This window comes from Agrilus planipennis, unplaced genomic scaffold, assembly GCF_000699045.2.
Source record: "Agrilus planipennis isolate EAB-ADULT unplaced genomic scaffold, Apla_2.0 scaffold195, whole genome shotgun sequence".
NCBI lineage: Eukaryota > Metazoa > Arthropoda > Insecta > Coleoptera > Buprestidae > Agrilus > Agrilus planipennis.
The window spans coordinates 284,859-304,191 of record NW_020439173.1 but is presented as its reverse complement, the minus strand read 5'-3'; the positions used below and the strand labels follow the sequence as shown (position 1 = coordinate 304,191).

Here is a 19,333-nt window from a genome sequence, read left to right as displayed (position 1 = left end):
TTTTATATTATATTATAATATTTAAATAAGATTACAATATATAATATATTACAGTAGTTAAAAAATATTAAAATTGCTTAATAGTGCAGATATTTAATACTAATCAATAATATTGAAGTTTTGAAAAAATGGTGAAGGAGCCGGACATAGTTAACTGAAACCGTGAGAACTTCAAAAATTTCAGATTTTGTATTAGGAGAGCATAAGTAAGGTAAGGTCGTTTTCCCGCCTTACTTTCATGATCGTTAAGTTTTAGTGTTATTATTATTTTTCCTGCTTTAACCACGTAGTGGCGCTGTAAACGCTAAAAGTAGAAGTGTATTTAAATACTTATAAAATTGAATATCATCATTAAAATCAAACAGCACGGACTAATAATCAACAACGGTTTATTACACAATAGAATTATCATAATTTTGAATCAAAAATTCTAAGTTCTGCCTTATTTCATAGCTCATAAAATCAAGTTATTGTATTTCTTGAGTAGTTATCCAACGGCAGCGGTTGAAGACAACGTGCATTTCCTACTTACAGCAAGTTAACTATCTATGGAGTTAACCAACAAAAATGGAGTTGTTTTCTTAATCTGCAACATAATCGAAAATGCTGATTACTCTGCTAATTAAGCAAATATGCTGTAAATTCTTTGACGATCGATGGAAGACAGTATTAAAATAGTTTTAATGATTCCTCAAACCCTCGGGGTCGAAAAAATTACTTAAATGAATCTTCTGTATTTTTACAAATGTATCATAATAATCAAATAATTTAAAGGTATGCAAGTAAAAGCACTATATAATGTTTAATTGAACATGGTGAAAGAGATTCTCTAAAGAGCAAATCAAGCTAATAAGACTTTTGTCTGCAGTCATAGTAAATGCACTCCATACCTACTGGTTTTCAAAAGGAAGGATTTATGCAAGGCTTTATAATCGAATTGGCAAAACTTAAATATATACAATAATAATAAAGGTTTAAATAGAAGACTAATATTTCTTTACACATTAATTATAAGAATTTATTTCAGACAGTAATCATCCCTCTTCTCTGCGGAGAACATACCAGGGCAAACAAGAAAAGCATAATTCCATTTTAAAATCCATAAAAATAATATAGAAGACAACTACTTACAATATTGAAGTGCTACTGATCGTATTCATGTTATAACTTTGTCAAATAGTTTACATGTTTTACAAAAAACAGTTTTTTTATTGTAAAAATCATCGACATAGACAAATAAACACATATTATCTTATAGTATTTTTTAATTGGTGAAGCATAAAATATTAGAGAAAACACTGTGCTACAAAAACTTAATTACATTTTGGTAATCTCAGTCCTTATAAAAAGGCAGAAATTTACTTTTCAAAATCTGTTCGCACATTACATATCTGTACCAAAAAACCTTTAAAATTAGGGGTGCAAAATGCCTTCAGGTTATTTCTAACCATACAGTAGTTATATGTGGTATCTCCCAATAATTGTCCTTAGATATTGGCAATCTCAGTCCTAAAAAATTATTTAATTTTCAAAATTTATATACCTATACCTATACCTTAAACAACAAAAAATGAAGGGTGAAAAATGCTCACCGGTTATATCTGACCATATAGTGGTATTCCCCAACAATTATTACAACATATTGGCCTCTATAACAAAAAAGAAATTTAACTTTCGAAATATGTATGCACATTACATATAACAATTAACAATATAAACTATGGGTGCAAAATGCCCGTCGTTTAGTTTTAACCGTATAGACCTTAAATGCATGCATCCCTCAATAACTTATATAAGATTTTGCTAATCACTGCCCCTATAAAAAGTCACCTAAAAAATAGGCGCAGAAAAATGCGCCTCGAGCCTTCAATCTGTCCAACAGTTACTTTAAAACTTTTAGGGGAAGACAATTATGCAAAAAAATGGTAATAGCAATTTTTTAATTTGATTGGATCTAAGGACAGTATCAAAAACGCCTAAAAAATCGGTGCAGAAAAAAGCGCATCTTAGATTTTAACCTGTTAATCAATTATTTTAAAACATCTAGGGGATGAAAAGTATGTAAAAATGCTTGGAGAATTTAGTGGTGGTAATAGTTTTTAAATTTGATTGGAGGTAAGGACGATATTCATGAGCAGATATCAAAAACGCCTAAAAAATCGGTGCAGAAAAAAGCGCATCTTAGTTTTCAACCTGTTAAACAATTATTTTAAAACATCTAGGGGATGAAAAGTATGTAAAAATGTTTGGAGAATTTAGTGGTGGTAATAGTTTTTGAATTTGATTGGAGGTAAGGACGGTATTCATGAGCAGATATGAAAAACGCCTAAAAAATCGGTGCAGAAAAAAGCGCATCTTAATTTCAACCTGTTAAATATTTATTTTAAAACATTAAAGGGATGAAAAGTATGTAAAAATGCATGCAGAATTTAGTGGTGATAATAGTTTTTAAATTTGATTGGATGTAAGGACGGTATTCATGAGCAGATATCAAAAACGCCTAAAAAATCGGTGCAGAAAAAAGCGCATCTTAGTTTTCCACCTGTTAAACAATTATTTTAAAACTTTCAGGAGGTGAAAATTACGTAAATATGCGTGTGGGATCTAGTGGTGATAATAGTTTTTGATCGGATATAAAGGCGTTACTGATTTATGAATGTCTTAACTAACAAAATGAACAGATTTTTACTGTAATTTGAAGTACAAGTATGTGAAAGTAAATATGATTCTATTTTCTTGATATTCCTAAAAATAAGATGATGAAAAAATTTTTAAAGAACATTTGATTGTTGTTTGCGATAATCTTTATTGCGAACAAGTTAATACGGAATAACAATAACCGATACACATAAACCCGTATTCATTACTTTGGAAACTCTGTCAAGTTCAATCAGTGTAGTTTAACTCGAAACTCGTTTAGCATAAATTTACATTAACTTACATATATTAGATAATGTTTTGGTTAATAATGGGATTAAAAAATACAGACCTAAATGTAAACTTTTAAGGAATCTACACTTACATATCTAAATGAAATATTTAAAATAGGTTATAGAACTAAGGTCGCAAATTAGGGCTACTCAATACATTTAAGTATTTATTACCTTTATCTATGTATGTAATGCTATTGGTATATAAAAAGGTTTTACCAATTTTTTTTGGCGTAGTTTAATTTGTTCAATATTTCTGATGGTACGAAACGAAAATTGTTTGGTCTTTGTTTGTTCATATTTATTAAAAATAATTTGATTCTCAATCAGTGTTTGGTTTGTACCTAGTCATTACGTTTAATGTATCAGAGAGTTTATTCATCTTCCATTTATTTTATTGCAACAAAAAATTAATTCAATTTGTAATACGAATGATAACCTGATCTTTGAGATATATATCAATATAATCGATTAGCGATCAAAACTAAAATTTTTCGATCATTTATAACGATTTGTAACAATTGACTGGCTAATACATCGAAAAAAGTTTAGCAATGACCTTTAGGTGAGTACATATGCATTACCTATTGATTGATTTCCTTTTTAAGGAACAAAACTTTTTCTAAATTATGACATTGAAGCACCAATTTACGCTGTAAATTGGTAGGTACCAATAGCCATGATTTTTGACAAGGACTACTCCAAAATAATTTATTGTGGAACTATAAAACACGATAAACTATCTTATTATTGTTCTCAATATCAAGATACTTCGGAGCCGACAGTAGTAAAATCATCGATTGGTAGAAATTAGAAAAAAATAAATAAATAAAATCGGTGTTCTTTTGATTATGGTCGATTGCATGCTATAATATAATCTTGAGGACAATTTTTATAAGTACTTTAACGTGCGTGTTCAGAATTTATTTCGAACTTCTGCTCTTCAATGATATTATGATAATTAACATTCTAAAAACGTTTTTCTTTATTATTCCTTAGCTGAAAATCACGAAGGATACCTTTAGTTCGTTCCAGTATCAGTACGAACTTGGTTTGTTGTTTATTTATTTAAAAATGTTCGACAAAATAGCAGCAGTTTTGATTCTAGCGTTTCATCTTTGTGGTAAGTCCCTCTTTTAAGAAATTTCCACACAACAAAATTCATTGGAACTTATAAAAGTGAAATTTCTCCAATTCTTATTCCTTCAGATACTTAACAATATCTTACTTCGATCGACAGCGGTTATTATACAATACTTTTGAAGTATTTATTATCAAATATCCAAAGCACTATCCAAATAAAGTTTGTTGAAGCAATATTCGCGTTTTTAATTCCACTTTTATAAGTTAATACCATCATCAAACGTTGCATAATTATTTCACTTAACAAAATTCATTACAAAAACACTTTATCGTTTCCAATTAGTAACTGTTTGTTAATTTGAAGAAGAAATTACAGTAAAACAATTGACTAACAAGGACTAATAATTTTTTGTTTCATTTTCAGAGGCCTCGTACCATTGCTCGCAATATCAGAAACTAAACATTCTTCAAACTTTAGTTAAAGAACCGTTTTCGACAAACCTTTCCAGGGAAGACGTAGTGTTTTACCTATACACCAGAGAAAATCCTACAGAACCCGTCAAACTAAGTCCGAAAAAATTCGCGAATCATTTTACAAAAGGTCCATTTAAAATAATAGTTCATGGGTGGATCGAGCACGCAAAAATTTATTGGTATATTTCAATGATAAAGGCGTACTTGGAAAAGGACGATTACAACGTTATAGCAGTGGATTGGTCAAAAGGCACTACTACCAATTATATCTCATCCAGTTACAATGTCGTTCCTGTAGGAAAATATCTCGGACTTTTTATAACTGATCTGGTTAAGCATTATGGGGTCCGATCGGATGATATTCATGTTATAGGGCATTCTCTTGGGTCTCATATTGCAGGAGTGGCAGGGAAGGATGTGTACAATATTTTTGGGAAGAGAATTGGGAGGATCACGGCGCTGGATCCTGCAAGACCATTTTTTGAGTTACCTGTTTCTTGTGAAGAAACACGTTTGATAGAAAGTGACGGAGACTTTGTTGATGTTGTTCATACTGATGCTGGAATTTTTGGGTTCAAGGAACCTCTGGGAAATGTCGATTTTTACCCTAATGGAGGATCAGCGTTTCAACCAGGATGCCAAAATATCAGCCGGCTTTCTGACAGTAAGTCTAATTTATTTTGATTCATTTTATGCGTTTAATTCACAATTTATGGTGATAATTTTACACAAACAACCAAATCAGGCGCCACCTTTTGTTAGAAAATGATGTTCTTGATTTCTGTTATACTTGTTGCTACTACTCGACCCTACAAATCCAAAAACTTACCTTTTTGTGATAATAATAAGAATTATAGGGTGTCAAATTGGTCAATTAACAATCTAAAAATAATCTAGCTAAATCTAAAGGTAATTGTTTTAGTTTAATTATACTATTTCGACTAAAAAATATCTAATGACCCTGAGAAACGTAGTACATAAATAAATCGTCTCTAAGTTATATCTATGGTTTTGATTTTACTTTCTACATTTTTCATTTAATTAATGTAACATTGGTCTGATTGATTAATAGCGGGGACAGAGATGAAGCGATTTTTATTTAAGTAACTGTAGAATTAGTGAAACACTTTCATCATCGTTTAAATCATCTTACCTTTAACGAATTATCCAATAAATTATGTTATTATAATTCCAGTCGTGGATCCAAAGATGCGTACGCACAACACGATAAATTAGTCAGTATAATGTTAATAATAATTTAGTACGTTTTATAAAATAAACAACTATGCGGCAAAAACCCGACGGATACGATATTTTATTAGACAACACGCAGTCTTTTCGATTGCGATAAGTGTTATCGAAGTGACTCAACAAAAGTTGTTCCGAAGGATGTAGGCTGACCTTCACCTTGTCCTTTCACTTTCCCTGACTAGACGATGATGCAATATACGTAACAATTTGAAATACGATACTAGGCAGTAATATTACATCTCCAGTCTATTAAAAAGAAGGATGTGGTTTTATAGTCAACAGCAAATTATTTGTAGAGTTTATGTACAGTCAACGTAAAAATTAATGACATGATCAAAAGTCTTCACTTAAGGATGTTTGGGAGGTGCAATCGGAGACAAGAATACATAAAATTAGAAATTTGTTATTAATTAGGTTTTGCATATCATGAAGTAAATAAATACTATCTATACTAAAAAAAAGTATACGGTTTGAGAAAAAAATTGGAATTTGACCAAAAACTTTGAATAAAATAAGAAATAACGAATAATATGGAAAATTTTTAACTGACTTTTGGCAGTGAATATGCCTTGATTTCAACTTCGAAACAAAAAAATATTTAGTTTCAATCTCTATTAATAATGAGCGTAAAACTTTTTAATATGTTTAAATAATAATTAAAACTTTAAAATTGCATTTATTTCAGACAATTATAAATATTATCATTATATTATCAAGTAAAAACGAGATTTTCAGCTAATTTTTCATTTTTTCCTCGATAACCATTTAGTGAATTTGAATAACCTTACGCTAAAGTGATTCTCCAGAGTTCAAGTTACTTATTATAAAAGTTTGAAATTTCTAGTAGCTTTTTTTCTGTTAATAAAAATAAATTTAATCTGTTCGGTTAACGAATCTCCATAAAATGATGTGTAAAATTAGAATTTTTTAAAATTTCAATAACTTTTTAACGGTTTAGCGAATCGATTTGTAATTTTCACAGGAGTTTTAGAATTGAATGAGGAACGTTCTTCCAAATTTTTATTTGTCTCGCAGCATTTTGACATACCTCTCAAACATCCTTAAAGTTGTCCTACTAAATAATATATACTATATCTGTGAGTCTGTTTGTAATGCAAATTGTAGCTATTCATTTTAACCGAGTTATTATTTATAATAATAAATAATAATGGATTTCTTTAAACTTATGCAAATATTTAACTCTGTCCCATCTCCAGTTTTTTATGCTGTACAAGTACAAGAGCATCTTCCTGGAGGTTTCTCGCTACGTCAATGAGCCATTTGTTCTTTTTCAGTTTTCTGTAGTCACAAAAGAAGTCATGCCTATTATATCGAGTCAATAAATTCGAGTCCCGTAATGGCTCAGGATTGTGATAGTTGGAATTCCTTTCAACAGGGTCGTTGTAACAGAAATAAACAAATACCTTTCGGGGAATTGGCGCCTAGTGACACAAAAGGGACCTTCTACTTTGCCACCCGTCAACAAAGTCCTTTTCTATCTTATAGATGACACGGGTTTTATTTTAATTCTTAATTGTACCCATAATTGGTTTTCTTTACAAATAAAAACCGATTAACACGAAACTGTACTAGTCCGATGATTTTGTTACTATTTAAAAACAATTAAAGAATAATAAATAATAAGTATTAGTTAATTAATTATTTTGTTTGCTTTTCCTTTCCGATGAAGTTTATTGAAGCATTGCAGTAATTTTAATTAACTGATCAAGTTATTTGATTTGAAATCAAACTAAATAGGGATTGTCGTAAAAGATTCATCAGGTAGGGTATCGACAAAAGGGACAAATCGGTCTAAATAGGCTGTTGCTACTCCGTCCCTGATAATAAATCCGGATCCGGTCCGGATGCTGATAGGACCTGCCTTAACAAATAGCCATAATAAAAATGACGAAACTCGGAAAGATTAAAGTTGCTTATCGTTGCTTTATGCCAATTATTTCTCTTAAAATATCTAGCATCATCAAACACTAATTTTATGATTAAATATTGTTTAATTTTATATTACAAACTTGCTTCTAATATAAACTTTAAACATGCTTAACGGTATATTATATTACATTTAACAGTCAATACTTTTCTACGTAAGTAAGTATAAATATTTAAGAAAGTATAAAGTTTTCTTGTCTATTTGCATGTATCAAGTTTGTGCACGAGTATAACGGTTGTCTAAAAACTACTATGTAAATTGATTGTTTTTTTTTATATATATTTCACATTTAATTAAACTCTTAATTCTCATTATTAAAGTAAGTATAAATTGTCAGGAAGTCAGAGTTATAATTATCTAATAATTATTACCTAAGTTAATTTGAAGCTGTTGGAGGACTGGAGTTATTTTGACTTTGATTGTTTTCATTTTCCTCTTCGTCTTCGTCTTCTTCGTCATTTTTGGATTCAGTTTTGACATTGTCCGTGTTCCCAGTCAATGCGCGATACTTTTTGGCAATCGATTCCCAATCTGCGACATGTTCAATCCTTGTTGTTTGTATATTAAAACTCATTTGTGACCCCAAAGGACTGAAGTGAGTAGTAGAGACTGTGAGCGATTCCTTTGGAGCAACCTGACTTCCCTTTTTGACTTTGGAAAGCCATTTTGCACCGGCCTTCGATCTTGGACTCAGCTGTTGACCTGCTTGAAAACTGTTCATCAATTGGATCAAACTCGATGGTCTCTGCTTCCTTTTCTTCACTGTATCAACAAGAAAAGTCATATAATCAATACAATGGTGATGATTTCTTGATATTCTTACTTCGGACTTTGCATATTTTTACCAAATAGAACAACCACGTTGTTATAAGGTTGATTGGAGACGGTGCCGTGCTTGTTCTGTGCATTGAACGAATCAATTTACTCAAACCAAATTTCCATTCTATGTCTGATTGAGCCTAAAACACCATTTATGGGTTTTTGTTGTAGAAAGTAATTAAATTCAATCCGGTGTTTGACAATGACAACATAATTGGATACTACGTAATTTGTTTAAGTTTGAAATAGGAAAGAGTGAAGGTGCGTGTCAAACAACCTTTAGTTTTAGGACTGACGACCTTATGATGAACGATGATGAAGTTTGAAATAATCAATTTTTTTGTCCATATTTTAGACAAAACCTTGATAATAATTAATTGGTATCTTCCCTTACTATTTTTACTATTTTTCATAAGTAAATGATTAAGTATAATTTATAATTTGTTGTTAGGCATCTTATAGTTTAATACTAATGTAAATGTATAAAATGTTTTGCAACAAGAAAGAAAACAATACAAAACCAAACAATATAACTTATTAGTGAAACATACTTTCTTTTACAAAACCTTAAAACTTTGACAATAATTTAATGTAACTGTTAAATTTCTTAAATAAATTTGCTAAACCAAGCAAGCGTTTATTACATATTTTGGATTAAACCCTCACAGTCAGTGAAATTTAGTTGAGGACGATTTAAAACTTTAATTAATTTTAATTTCTTCAAGTATATGTTTGGCATATTAAGATCTAATAAAAATATAGCAACAAGAGTTATTTTAAATAGTGAAATTTCATAGGCGAGAGTGAATCTACGTTCAATGGTATACGTACCCAATAGTTACAATTCCAAAGATTTGTATGATTTTGGAACGAAGTTCCTTACTGCACAATATGGCGGCAGGCAGTTAACCAGCGTAAGAAACTTCGTTCCTACCAGGTCGGGTATTCCCCAACACTGCACAGCGGTCCAAGTGTTTGTTGCGGTCAGCAGGAACCTAAGATTTTGTGCAATGGGCTTTTTTTGTGATCGTTACCTGAATGCTTTGGTAAGTATCGGTCATCATAGCAATGAGAAGATTAATGAGAACAACGACCGAGACCAACATGTAAACCCCAAAAACGATCTTAAACAGAACTTCGGTCCAGGTGGGCTGGTTGTTGTGGTTGTGGGTCCAACCGTCGGTCTTTAAATGGTCGGTGGTGGTTTGTCCGAAAACCGCGAAAAATAGCAGTTCAAAAACCTGGACGGGATTCTTTTGTACTGGAATAACAGATCGAAAACAATTACCTGGATGCGCTGGTAAGTGTCAGACATCATAGCAATCAGAAGGTTTATTAATACTACAACTGAGACCAACATGTAAACGCCGAACGCTATTTTGAAGAGGCTCTCGATCCACGGGGGTCTTGCTCCCTTTCTCATCAGCAAATCTTCGTACGACGTTTGTCCGAAAACGGCGAAGAACAACAACTCGAACGCCAGTAGTGGATTCATTACCACTTGGAAAATTAAGTAGGGTCAGAAAAATGATGATGAACAATTCATACTACAACGAACACCTAGACGAACGCCTACAGGATTCTAATAGTTACGCAGACGATTAAGGCACATTGTCCTCTAAAAGGCGGCTTTACACATTTAGAACTATGGGATAGGTTACCTACAAAATGGGACACTCACAAATACACACATACATTCTTGTAGGTTACAAAATACGACAAATTTTTTACTGAAGATGTGACCATCAACATCTTTTCAAAAAGATAATCAAAATTAACAAAATCGGCCCAAGAGTCTTTTAAAGGTAGTAGTTCTTACTAGAGATGGAATATATAAAGAAGACTTACTCTATAATTACTATATGTTTTCACCAGAATGTACCCTGGATTTTGGCATTCATTTATAAAGACATATGAAGATATGAAGAGGTATTGGAAAGAATAGGAGAACAGAGGACTCTATGGAAGTCAATAAAAAATAGGCGAGATAGGTTGGTAGGACACCTTCTCAGGCATGAAGGTCTAGTCAGAGACATATTAGAGGCAGAAACGGGGGTTAAGAGGGGTAGTAGATTAGATTACTGTTCACAAATAGTTAAGGATGTGGGCCGTTATAGTTTTAGGGAAATGCGAAGTTTAGCTCAGGATAGGAAAGAGTGGAAGTACGTGTCCAACCAGTCTTAAGACTGACGACCTTATGATGATGATGATGAAGATTGGAAAAACTTTGGCAGTTGTTGTAGAACAAACTAAATAGCTCAACCCTCAACGCCAAAACACGACACTTTAGTTGTCCGAAGCACTTTTCACTTCAGTCCCTGAAGAAGGTAACTGAAAAGAGTTTCGGACAACTAAAGTGTCGTGTTTTGGCGTTGGGGTTTGAGCTATTCTGTTTGTTCTATTTATAAAGACATTATGTTTGGATAAGTCCAATTTGGAAACTACAGAATTTCGTTTTCATATCTTCACAAATTTGTCGAATTTCTTTACCATCAAAACGTAACACACAACAAGGTACATGGACAATTCTGGTTTTCCTAACTTCTAAGCGGTTTAAAATAATTCTTATACAGGGTGTCCATAATAGATACGTTATATTTATTATCAGTGCAATGTGTTACTTCTCAATTACTTTTTAAATTCAGCCTCAGTTCGCATATTAAGTTAAGGCCACCCTGTATATTAATTAGTTATTCCTACACAATACTGGAAATAATACGTTGAAAAATTTGGTAAAAGCTTCATTTAATTTCTATGAACGCACGCAGTCTACGAAGGGATGTAGGGGTTCTGGAACCTCTTCATCCATAACATAAGAAAATAGTGATTATACGAAGAAAACTGTTAATCTTTTTGGCATAAGTTGAGTTTTTATTATGCATTTAGGTATATAAATAATGATTTTATCAATGAACCTTTGGGTGACATTTATTTCCAGCATTTTTCAAATTTAAACCATTCTACCTACACATGAATTTGACAAATTCCGCACTTGGTTCTTGTGGGAGTCAACACAGAAAGCAGATTCGGTCGGCGAATACATTAACTGTGGGTTGTCCTTTATCCCACTGCACAACACATAAAGAAACACACGAAAACCTAACACAGAAAAGAAACCCCAAACTATCAACAACTTACTACCAATGGGTCTTTTTCGTCGCCGCAACGGAGTTCTGACAGTTGGATTCCAAAACGAGTCATCCAACCATTCTGCATCGTCAGGCCTATATCTACCTGACACTGTTCAAAACAATTATAAAATTTATAGAAAACCATAAACAGTTATTAATATACAACAACAATTTACACTTCCGATGGTAAAATAACTGGAATATTGCTGTAACGGTTATGAGGGTCAAATTACTATATAATTTTCCTTACCTGCGTGAAAAGGTGATTCAACTTTCTTGGGTAAGTCGGCCACCTGGCTGTCACTTAGGTTATCAAAGGGCTGATTCAAAGCGACGAAGTGCATGGAAAAACCAAACACAAAAATGGCCAAAACTGCCAAGAATCTTGCCAAGTCTTTCATCAAGTTGCCTATAATGATGGCCCAAGGCCCAAACAAGTGGTGAAATGACAAAAAGTCCAAAATTTGCACGCAAGCCAGCAGAAACGATAACGCGAACAATTGGTTCCTGCAGTACATCAGAGTTGGCCATTGATTTTTGGGTATCTGGACTAATCCCAAAACGTGCAACCCCACTCCAAAAATACCGAACAACAGAACTGATAACTTGATCCAACCGAGTCCAGATTTATCACTGGGATTTGTTAGTTCAAACAGGAGCAAACCGCTCAACCACACCAGAAGGATCCACTCGTACCAGTAAGGAATCAAACTTGCTCTAACTACAGGGTAAGGCGGTGTAATTCCTACTATTAAAAGGAAAATCATCAGGTAAACATGGGACGTAAGGAGAGACATGAACTTTATAATGGGGACCTTGTTGTATTTATGGCCTAAAGGTAAAGTGAACGCGAGCCAAACCGGAGGGCATACAATGAAGCAGATGAAAAGCAAAAGAATCTTCCACGCCGTCCAATTCAATGAACCACGCCACAGTTCCTGGAAATAAAATGGAAATTAAGTTCCAGAATTTATTTCGTAGCAAGTCTATCTTGTGTCTATTCCATCAGTACGATTTAGGCCTTCTAGTTTATTACCTATTTTTTTACCTGCAGATATCGTTGAACAACCGTATGCGCGATGACTTCCTTTTGTTCGTTTTCGATCAGAACGTCCAAAAATTCGACACTTCTTCGATCCGTTGCTGTCAAAATTTTCCCAGCGGACTCAGATCCGGCCGCTAGAGCAAGCAGTTCTGTTGCCATGGCTTCACAATGCTTTCCGGCTGCAACCAAATCTTTTGCTCTCTCTTTTTCTTTTGACGACAATGTGATAAATATGTTAGACAATTTGGCAGCAGTATCGACTGGGGCGGGTGATACCAGAACGAATTCTTCAATAGGTTTATTGTTGTGGTTTTTGGAACAGACCATCAAGTTGTAGACGAATCTCCTGTCTTCCATGAGGTTGTAAGTATCATGTTCTTTTGTCATTAAGTACTCTAGGACATCGTGATGGCCTTCGGATGCAGCAAACCAGATTGGGGCGGCTCCCTGATTTGTTTCCGATTTTGGCGAAGCTCCGGACTCTGTTAGAAGCTTGACCACGTCGAAGCAACCAGCTCTGGAGGCGTAATGGAGTGGCGTCCATCCACTTTTATCAGTTGCATTTATTTCAGCTCCCTGACCTATAGTAAAATAACACAAGACCTTTATTAAATCTAGTAAAATTGTAAAAGGAGTGTATATAAATACCCAAAAGTACTTCAACCATTTGGTAATGTCCATGGGTAGCAGCTATATGTAAACCTCTCCGTCCATGTCGGTCGTGGCTTTCCAACAATTCGGCAGACCTGCTCAGAAGGAGGCCCACAACGGTGGTATGACCCCCGTAACAAGCCAGATGCATCGGATTATATCCCTGCAACAAACTTTTACCGTTACGCAGTATTTTTTTTACGAATAGTTGGTTTAATTTACGTTTTCATGAGTAGAAGCGTCTACTTGAACCCCAGCTGAATTGAGGAGAAGTCTGACGACATTCTCGTTTCCCGAAAACGAAGCCAAATGTAACGGGGTCATTCCAGACTCGTTTCCCAATGCCGGTACGAGTGAAGCACCGTTAGGTATGTCGGATTTGACAGTTCCTGGTATGTTAGTTAATAGTTCTCTCACTGTGTCTGCTTGCCCAAAATAAGCAGCGACATGCAGGGCAGTAACTCCCAATTTCTTGCTAGACACCCTCAAGGAATTCGACGATCTGAGCACCTCCAGTACTTGCCCGTGACCATTTCGGGCTGCCAGATGGACCGCGGTAAATCCTGCTTTGTTCTCGTCAGTACATGAAGCACCTGCTCGAACCAAAGCTTTCACTACTTCAGCGTGACCTCCTTCTGCTGCTATTTGCAGAGGTGTTGCGTCAGTTATTTTGTTTCTGGCCGAAATCACTCCTTGCCTATCGAATTTCATAAGCTCTTCGATGACAGTGACACTCCCTTGAGCTGCTGCTATATGGGCGCACGTGTTTCCGTCCTTCGTTGTTGCCATTACAAGACTTGGATGCTGCTGAAGAAAAAGTTGTACAACTTCGGAGTGGTTGTTTTGACACGCCGCGTGAATAGGCTTTTGACCCTGGTCGTCTGTAGCGTCAATGTTTGCGCCCAAGTCTAAAAGGAGCCTGCAAACCTTTATTTGACCGGCACCAGCTGCCAGATGGAGAGGGGTTTGTTTCTTGAGGGTCAATATGTCTATCACTGCGTTGTGATCTTTTATCAAAAAGTTTACCAAGTCTACGTAGCCATTAAGGGCTGCAAGGTGGAGCGCAGTCCTCCCGTTTCGAGACTTGGAATTGATGAAAGCTTTGTGGGATAGCAAGGAGTCGCATACCTCTATGTAGCCCTTTTCTGCGGCTAAATGAAGAGCAGACCGACCGTCCAGGTCGAAAACGTCAACCCTGGCATGGTTTGCCAGCAAGTTGTTGATAAACTCAATGTGACCTCTGTGGGACGCAATTAAAAGTGGCGTCCACCCTATCGCCGATTGTCTGTTCAAAGCTTTTTGTATTTGAGTGGTTGTCATATGGGAAATCATTTCCGAAAGGACCTCGTTGTTGCCGGCGACAGCTAAATAATGGAAGGCGGTTTCGTGGGTGCTTTTGGTCAGAAGATTGACGTCCGCTCCGTTTTGTAAAAGAAGTTTGACAACTTCTCGATCCGAAGAAGGCACCAGGACTTCGTTTTTGGTGACGCAGCAGATGTAATGTAAGGCGCTTTCGTCGTTCTCGTTGGTTTCGTTGACGTATTGTTTTGCTGCTTCTTCGCCATGATGGGTCTTTACGAATGATATTAGATGGGCCACCACGTCCGGGTGACATCCCCGGCTTGCCAGGTGCAACGGAGTTTCCGAATTCTGACAGGGAAAAATGATAAATTAAGGAATTATTACTGAAGAAACTGAAAGGGAAACATATAAGGGGACAAGATACTGAAGTGTTTCCTTAGAATCATTCTTCAGGAAAGTTGATGGGTGACTGAAAATGAAGGAATTGGAAGGGAGTTACATCTTTTTGAATCACTGTCGAAATATCTCAACTGCAGGTGCGTTTTCTGACAGGCAAATATTGTTTAAATAAGTAACTTTATGGAACCAATAATAGATAACGAAATCAGAGACCAGCTTCATTGTTAGAAGGCGTTCCAATTTGAACAGAATAGACAGAAAGATATGTCAGGCGGATTGCTCTCTTTTTTGAGTATGGATTCAAATAATAACTGACCTTGTTTTTGAATTTTGGATCTCCACCGTCTTCCAAGAGAAGCAGGAGTGTTTGCAAGTTTCCATGATTTGCAGCGACGTGAACAGGCGTTTGTCCATCATCCGTGGTTAGATTAGGACCTGCTCCTGACTTTAGTAGCATTAAGGCGCATCTATCTCCATCTTTAACCCTAGCAGCGATATGCAAGGGTGTCTCACGTAGTTTGCCACCTACATTTCGACAATTTACTAGTTTACCTTTTTATCTCTTTACTTAATTATTCTTTTTGTTTACTTGACTACACTAATACTATTTATGTATACATACAATGTAGAATGTTTTTGTCCAAATGATTTACATACATACATAATTAGACTCATTAATAGTCGTTGGACATTATATGATTTATTCATGCAGTTCTTTTTTAATTTTAGCCTCGGGGTTGCCGCATGACATAATTAAGTTTTACCCTTGATGTCTTTTTACGGTTTTTTGCACGGTTTATTTGCCTACCTCTAACATGTACGTCTGCTCCATATCCCAAAAGTGTTTCAACAACCGCCGGCTTGCAGGATTCCACGGCAATGTGCAATGCCGTATAATTGTCCTGAAATAAACGAAATATTAAAAGTGTCGCAATCGTATAAATTCAGGGCATACGTGTGGAACTTACATTTGTTCTGACGTCCACTTTTTCACCCTTTTCCAGTAACTTATTTATAATTCCTACATGACCATATCTGGCCGCAGTATGAATACTTCTTGCGCCATCCTGAAGCAATCATTCACGTACATTTTAATTGTAAATAAGTATCCTTTTTTTATGCCTACGTCCTTCAACACGTACGTTTTTTATTCAAATGTTTTATACATTTTGTACGAAGACTTATGTAAAACCAATTATTATAAATAACCCTTGTACTCTTCCACATTTAGTTATAGAAAGATTTATCTGCCAAATGCAGATTCCAAGCATACCCATTACCTTTTCTTTGACCATTTCTTTAAACAGTACGCATGTCAGCATATTTCTTCTGCAGTTCATGAGAAGATAATAATTTGTTTTGTTTGCTCATCGTCAGGTTGTTTACAACACGTATTTGTTCACCGCNCAATAACAGCACATTTGACCAATGAAATTGTAGTGGATAAAATGGTCAATTTTTCCGTGCAGTACTGTACGGATTATACACTCCTCACCGGTTAAGAGTTTGACCGAGAGTTGTCTCCTTCCTTTTCTGGCCTAGTGCTGTTCTTTTCTACTTTGCGCCGATCAAGCTGAAGGTCACATCGCTACAGAAAGTAAACGAAGTTAATACCTTGTTTGGCATGTGTAGATAAACTCCCTTCTTGAAAAGCATCATTGCACAGTCAGCATGCCCATGTAAGGATGCAATGTGCATCAGAGTTGAGCCATCCTTGGTCCTTTCGAAGATGCTAGCTTTAAATTTGTCTGCCAAAAGCTCTATTATAGATGCATGACCATTTTCGGCGGCCAAATGCATCGGTGTACGGTCTTGTTTATCAGTTATACTTGCGGAAGCTCTAACTCCATAAAAATATTTTACCAGAGCTTCGTCCCCCTCTGCAGCTGCTATATGAAGCGCTGTTTGACCATCTCCATTTTGCATATCGGCGCTCGTACCGTAATCTACTAAAATCCTAACCTATGACATACAAAAAAATATTAATATCGTTTCTGCAGGCGGTTATAAAATTCTTTATTGTGTTGTTGTAGTAGGATCAATGCCATCTGCTTTATGACACGTTTTGATAAAAGTATATTTTTATGTACTTATAATGAATAAGATTGATAAATGCTAAATTTATAATTTAATTTGAGAAGATAATAATTTGTTTTGTTTGCTCATCGTCAGGTTGTTTACAACACGTATTTGTTCACCGCTTGTTAATTTAGGCTTTGATTGTGTTTGTGAATTTATCGATGGATTAATATATCGTGAACGAAATCCTTATTTTCGGTGACATTAAGTGAAAGGTGTAATGGAAAGGATTATGGTTCTACAACCAAAGAAAAAAGGTGAGTGAAACGTAGTCAGTTTGAATTTCGTTCTGAGTCATTGCTGTCAATAATAATTTATGTATATTGTGTATTTATTGTAATCTTTTTGTTGAAAAACTATGTGAAAAGGCAACCTGTTCCCACAGACGATTTGGAATTAAATTACGTATGATTATTATGGGTTAATGTGTTTATAATAGGCAATTAATCTGTAATTGAATAGATTAATAAGATAAACGATATCTTTATCTAATAAACACTAGATATAAGAACTATTCGTGAGTGTCAACATTGTTTCAAAAGATGATTTCATTAATTAACAACAACGAAATAACATAGGTACTTAATAGTAAAGTTTTATGGTATGTTTTCTCATTTTGAATTTGTGTTTTTGAAATAAAATTGTTGTTGGATGCAATAAATTACACTATTGCTGTAGTTACATAAGTGTATTATTCAAATTACCCGCGTTTTTATTATCATCAGATCGCTGATTAAATTTGATTGCGCCAAAAACATAANGTTTTCTCATTTTGAGTTTGTGTTTTTGAAATAAAATTGTTGTTGGATGCAATAAATTATACTATTGCTGTAGTTACATAAGTGTATTATTCAAATTACCCGCGTTTTTATTATCATCAGATCGCTGATTAAATTTGATTGCGCCAAAAACATAATTTGTTTGTAAAATTTGTACTTGAACTGGTTTTGCATGGGAAACAAAAAGGGCTGACTAATACGTAATAATTAATTCGTTGAAACGTTCATTACTGCCCTAGACCTTCGCAAAGGTCACCAGTGACCAGTGTTTAAAAAGTTTCGCTGCAAACGTAGAATAGGCCTTCAAATTACAACTTTTAGCGGCATTGAAATGTACAGTATGTTCCAAAGGCGGCTTTTAAGAAATCGGTTGACCATTACACAATGACTAATTGTATGTAATTTAGATTAGACATTATTTAATTTAGAGAACTTTAAACGTTATTGTTTAGAATAACTTTCTTTTGGTTACGTCGGACGTCCTGCAACATTATTATTTTATCAGTAACTTTATTAAGCCTTTTCCATTTTTGACGCCATTAGACGCCATATTTATATAAAGTTAAAAATTCTAGTTCTCTAACATCCTTCAAGCGAATTTTAGTTTTGATTATTGGATTAAAGAGTACCTAATGTGAAATTCATCTAATTTCTACCCTCTACAGACTACCTCAACTTAATAAGAGATTGAGACGTTTTGTGGTCCGCACTGTAATTCATACCGTAACCTTTTATAGGATATTTCTTTGTAACATTAATCGCAAGGGAATTTCTAATTATTATAGCATGCAATCTATATATCTTTAGGCAATTCCTTGAATATAATGATACATAAGCGCCAATTTCATCAGGTTACGTAATCACACCGTCTATAGAACACAGGGGCAATAAAACGTTAATTAATAATTAGCTATTTGCTAGTTAATGAATTTTTATACGGGACTAGCATACTCGGTTAGGCATCTATTTCTAGAAGAAATTTTACAAACAGATTGCGTAATTTGAGATAGGTTCTCAATGTGTTAAATTATTGTCTAACCTACAAAAATGTACTGTAAAATTATTGAAAGATCGTGTTTACGTCACCGTTATAGTCCATACGAACCAATCTATTACTAATAGTTCTTACAGAACGTTGAGCTATACTTCGTTTACTTTCTGTAGCGATGCCCTTCCAAAGTCTTGGATGCGCGCTGACAAAATCGTAGGTAGGGAGAAAAAAGCTCATTATACTCTCGACTCTTGTTCATTAAACATACTTTTTCATACAGTACCAGCCAAAAGTTTTGTTCAGCCATGAATAGTACTGCGAGTCGAAAACAAGCGTTAAAGCCTTTTATATGTCTTCAAATATAAATAAACATCTCGTTGATATTTTCAGTAGTAATTGGTACCAATAACAGCACATTTGAGCAATGCAATTGTAGTGGATAAAATGGTCA

General features: G+C 34.5%; 3 protein-coding genes and 2 long non-coding RNA genes across 5 annotated transcripts in view; 3 read left to right on the top strand and 2 right to left on the bottom strand.

The window, feature by feature from the left end:
• Positions 1-509: 509 nt before the first annotated feature.
• LOC108739870 lies at positions 510-1,255 on the top strand. Its single transcript, XR_001938238.1, has 2 exons — positions 510-972; positions 1,028-1,255. It is a non-coding gene; the product is annotated as an uncharacterized LOC108739870 (long non-coding RNA).
• A 91-nt stretch (positions 1,256-1,346) lies between these two features.
• LOC108739871 lies at positions 1,347-6,079 on the bottom strand. The gene is made up of 3 exons (XR_001938239.2): positions 5,641-6,079; positions 1,593-1,649; positions 1,347-1,509 (listed from the first exon to the last, which is right to left on the bottom strand). It is a non-coding gene; the product is annotated as an uncharacterized LOC108739871 (long non-coding RNA).
• Positions 3,732-7,329, top strand: LOC108739869 (pancreatic lipase-related protein 2-like). Its single transcript, XM_025978014.1, has 3 exons — positions 3,732-4,053; positions 4,438-5,151; positions 7,034-7,329. The coding sequence occupies exons 1-3, from the start codon at positions 4,005-4,007 to the stop codon at positions 7,246-7,248; spliced, it is 978 nt and encodes a 325-aa protein (XP_025833799.1). The 5' UTR covers positions 3,732-4,004; the 3' UTR covers positions 7,249-7,329.
• A 451-nt stretch (positions 7,330-7,780) lies between these two features.
• The window catches only part of LOC108739845 (serine/threonine-protein phosphatase 6 regulatory ankyrin repeat subunit A), a 23,373-nt gene continuing 11,820 nt past the window's right edge, over positions 7,781-19,333 (bottom strand). Inside the window, exons 5-15 of the mRNA XM_025978015.1 lie at positions 16,648-16,995; positions 16,002-16,100; positions 15,842-15,935; positions 15,350-15,558; positions 13,555-14,982; positions 13,330-13,495; positions 12,685-13,262; positions 11,887-12,574; positions 9,540-9,766; positions 8,510-8,645; positions 7,781-8,448 (exon numbers count right to left, since the gene is read on the bottom strand). Of these exons, the coding sequence (XP_025833800.1) occupies positions 8,063-8,448; positions 8,510-8,645; positions 9,540-9,766; positions 11,887-12,574; positions 12,685-13,262; positions 13,330-13,495; positions 13,555-14,982; positions 15,350-15,558; positions 15,842-15,935; positions 16,002-16,100; positions 16,648-16,995 (4,359 nt within the window). The 3' untranslated portion in view covers positions 7,781-8,062. The remainder of the gene's footprint in view (positions 8,449-8,509; positions 8,646-9,539; positions 9,767-11,886; positions 12,575-12,684; positions 13,263-13,329; positions 13,496-13,554; positions 14,983-15,349; positions 15,559-15,841; positions 15,936-16,001; positions 16,101-16,647; positions 16,996-19,333) is intronic.
• The window catches only part of LOC108739848 (START domain-containing protein 10), a 46,974-nt gene continuing 44,829 nt past the window's right edge, over positions 17,189-19,333 (top strand). The window contains exon 1 of the mRNA XM_018473924.1: positions 17,189-17,369. The gene's annotated coding sequence lies outside the window, so the exon portion shown is untranslated. The remainder of the gene's footprint in view (positions 17,370-19,333) is intronic.

Bases quoted from the DNA above. Each gene is read 5' to 3' on its own strand.
- LOC108739869 (XM_025978014.1), top strand. From the start codon at position 4,005: ATGTTCGACAAAATAGCAGCAGTTTTGATTCTAGCGTTTCATCTTTGT. The intron at 4,054-4,437 runs GTAAGTCCCTCT...TTTCATTTTCAG, and splicing joins TCTAGCGTTTCATCTTTGTG to AGGCCTCGTACCATTGCTCG. The intron at 5,152-7,033 runs GTAAGTCTAATT...GTTCTTTTTCAG, and splicing joins TATCAGCCGGCTTTCTGACA to TTTTCTGTAGTCACAAAAGA.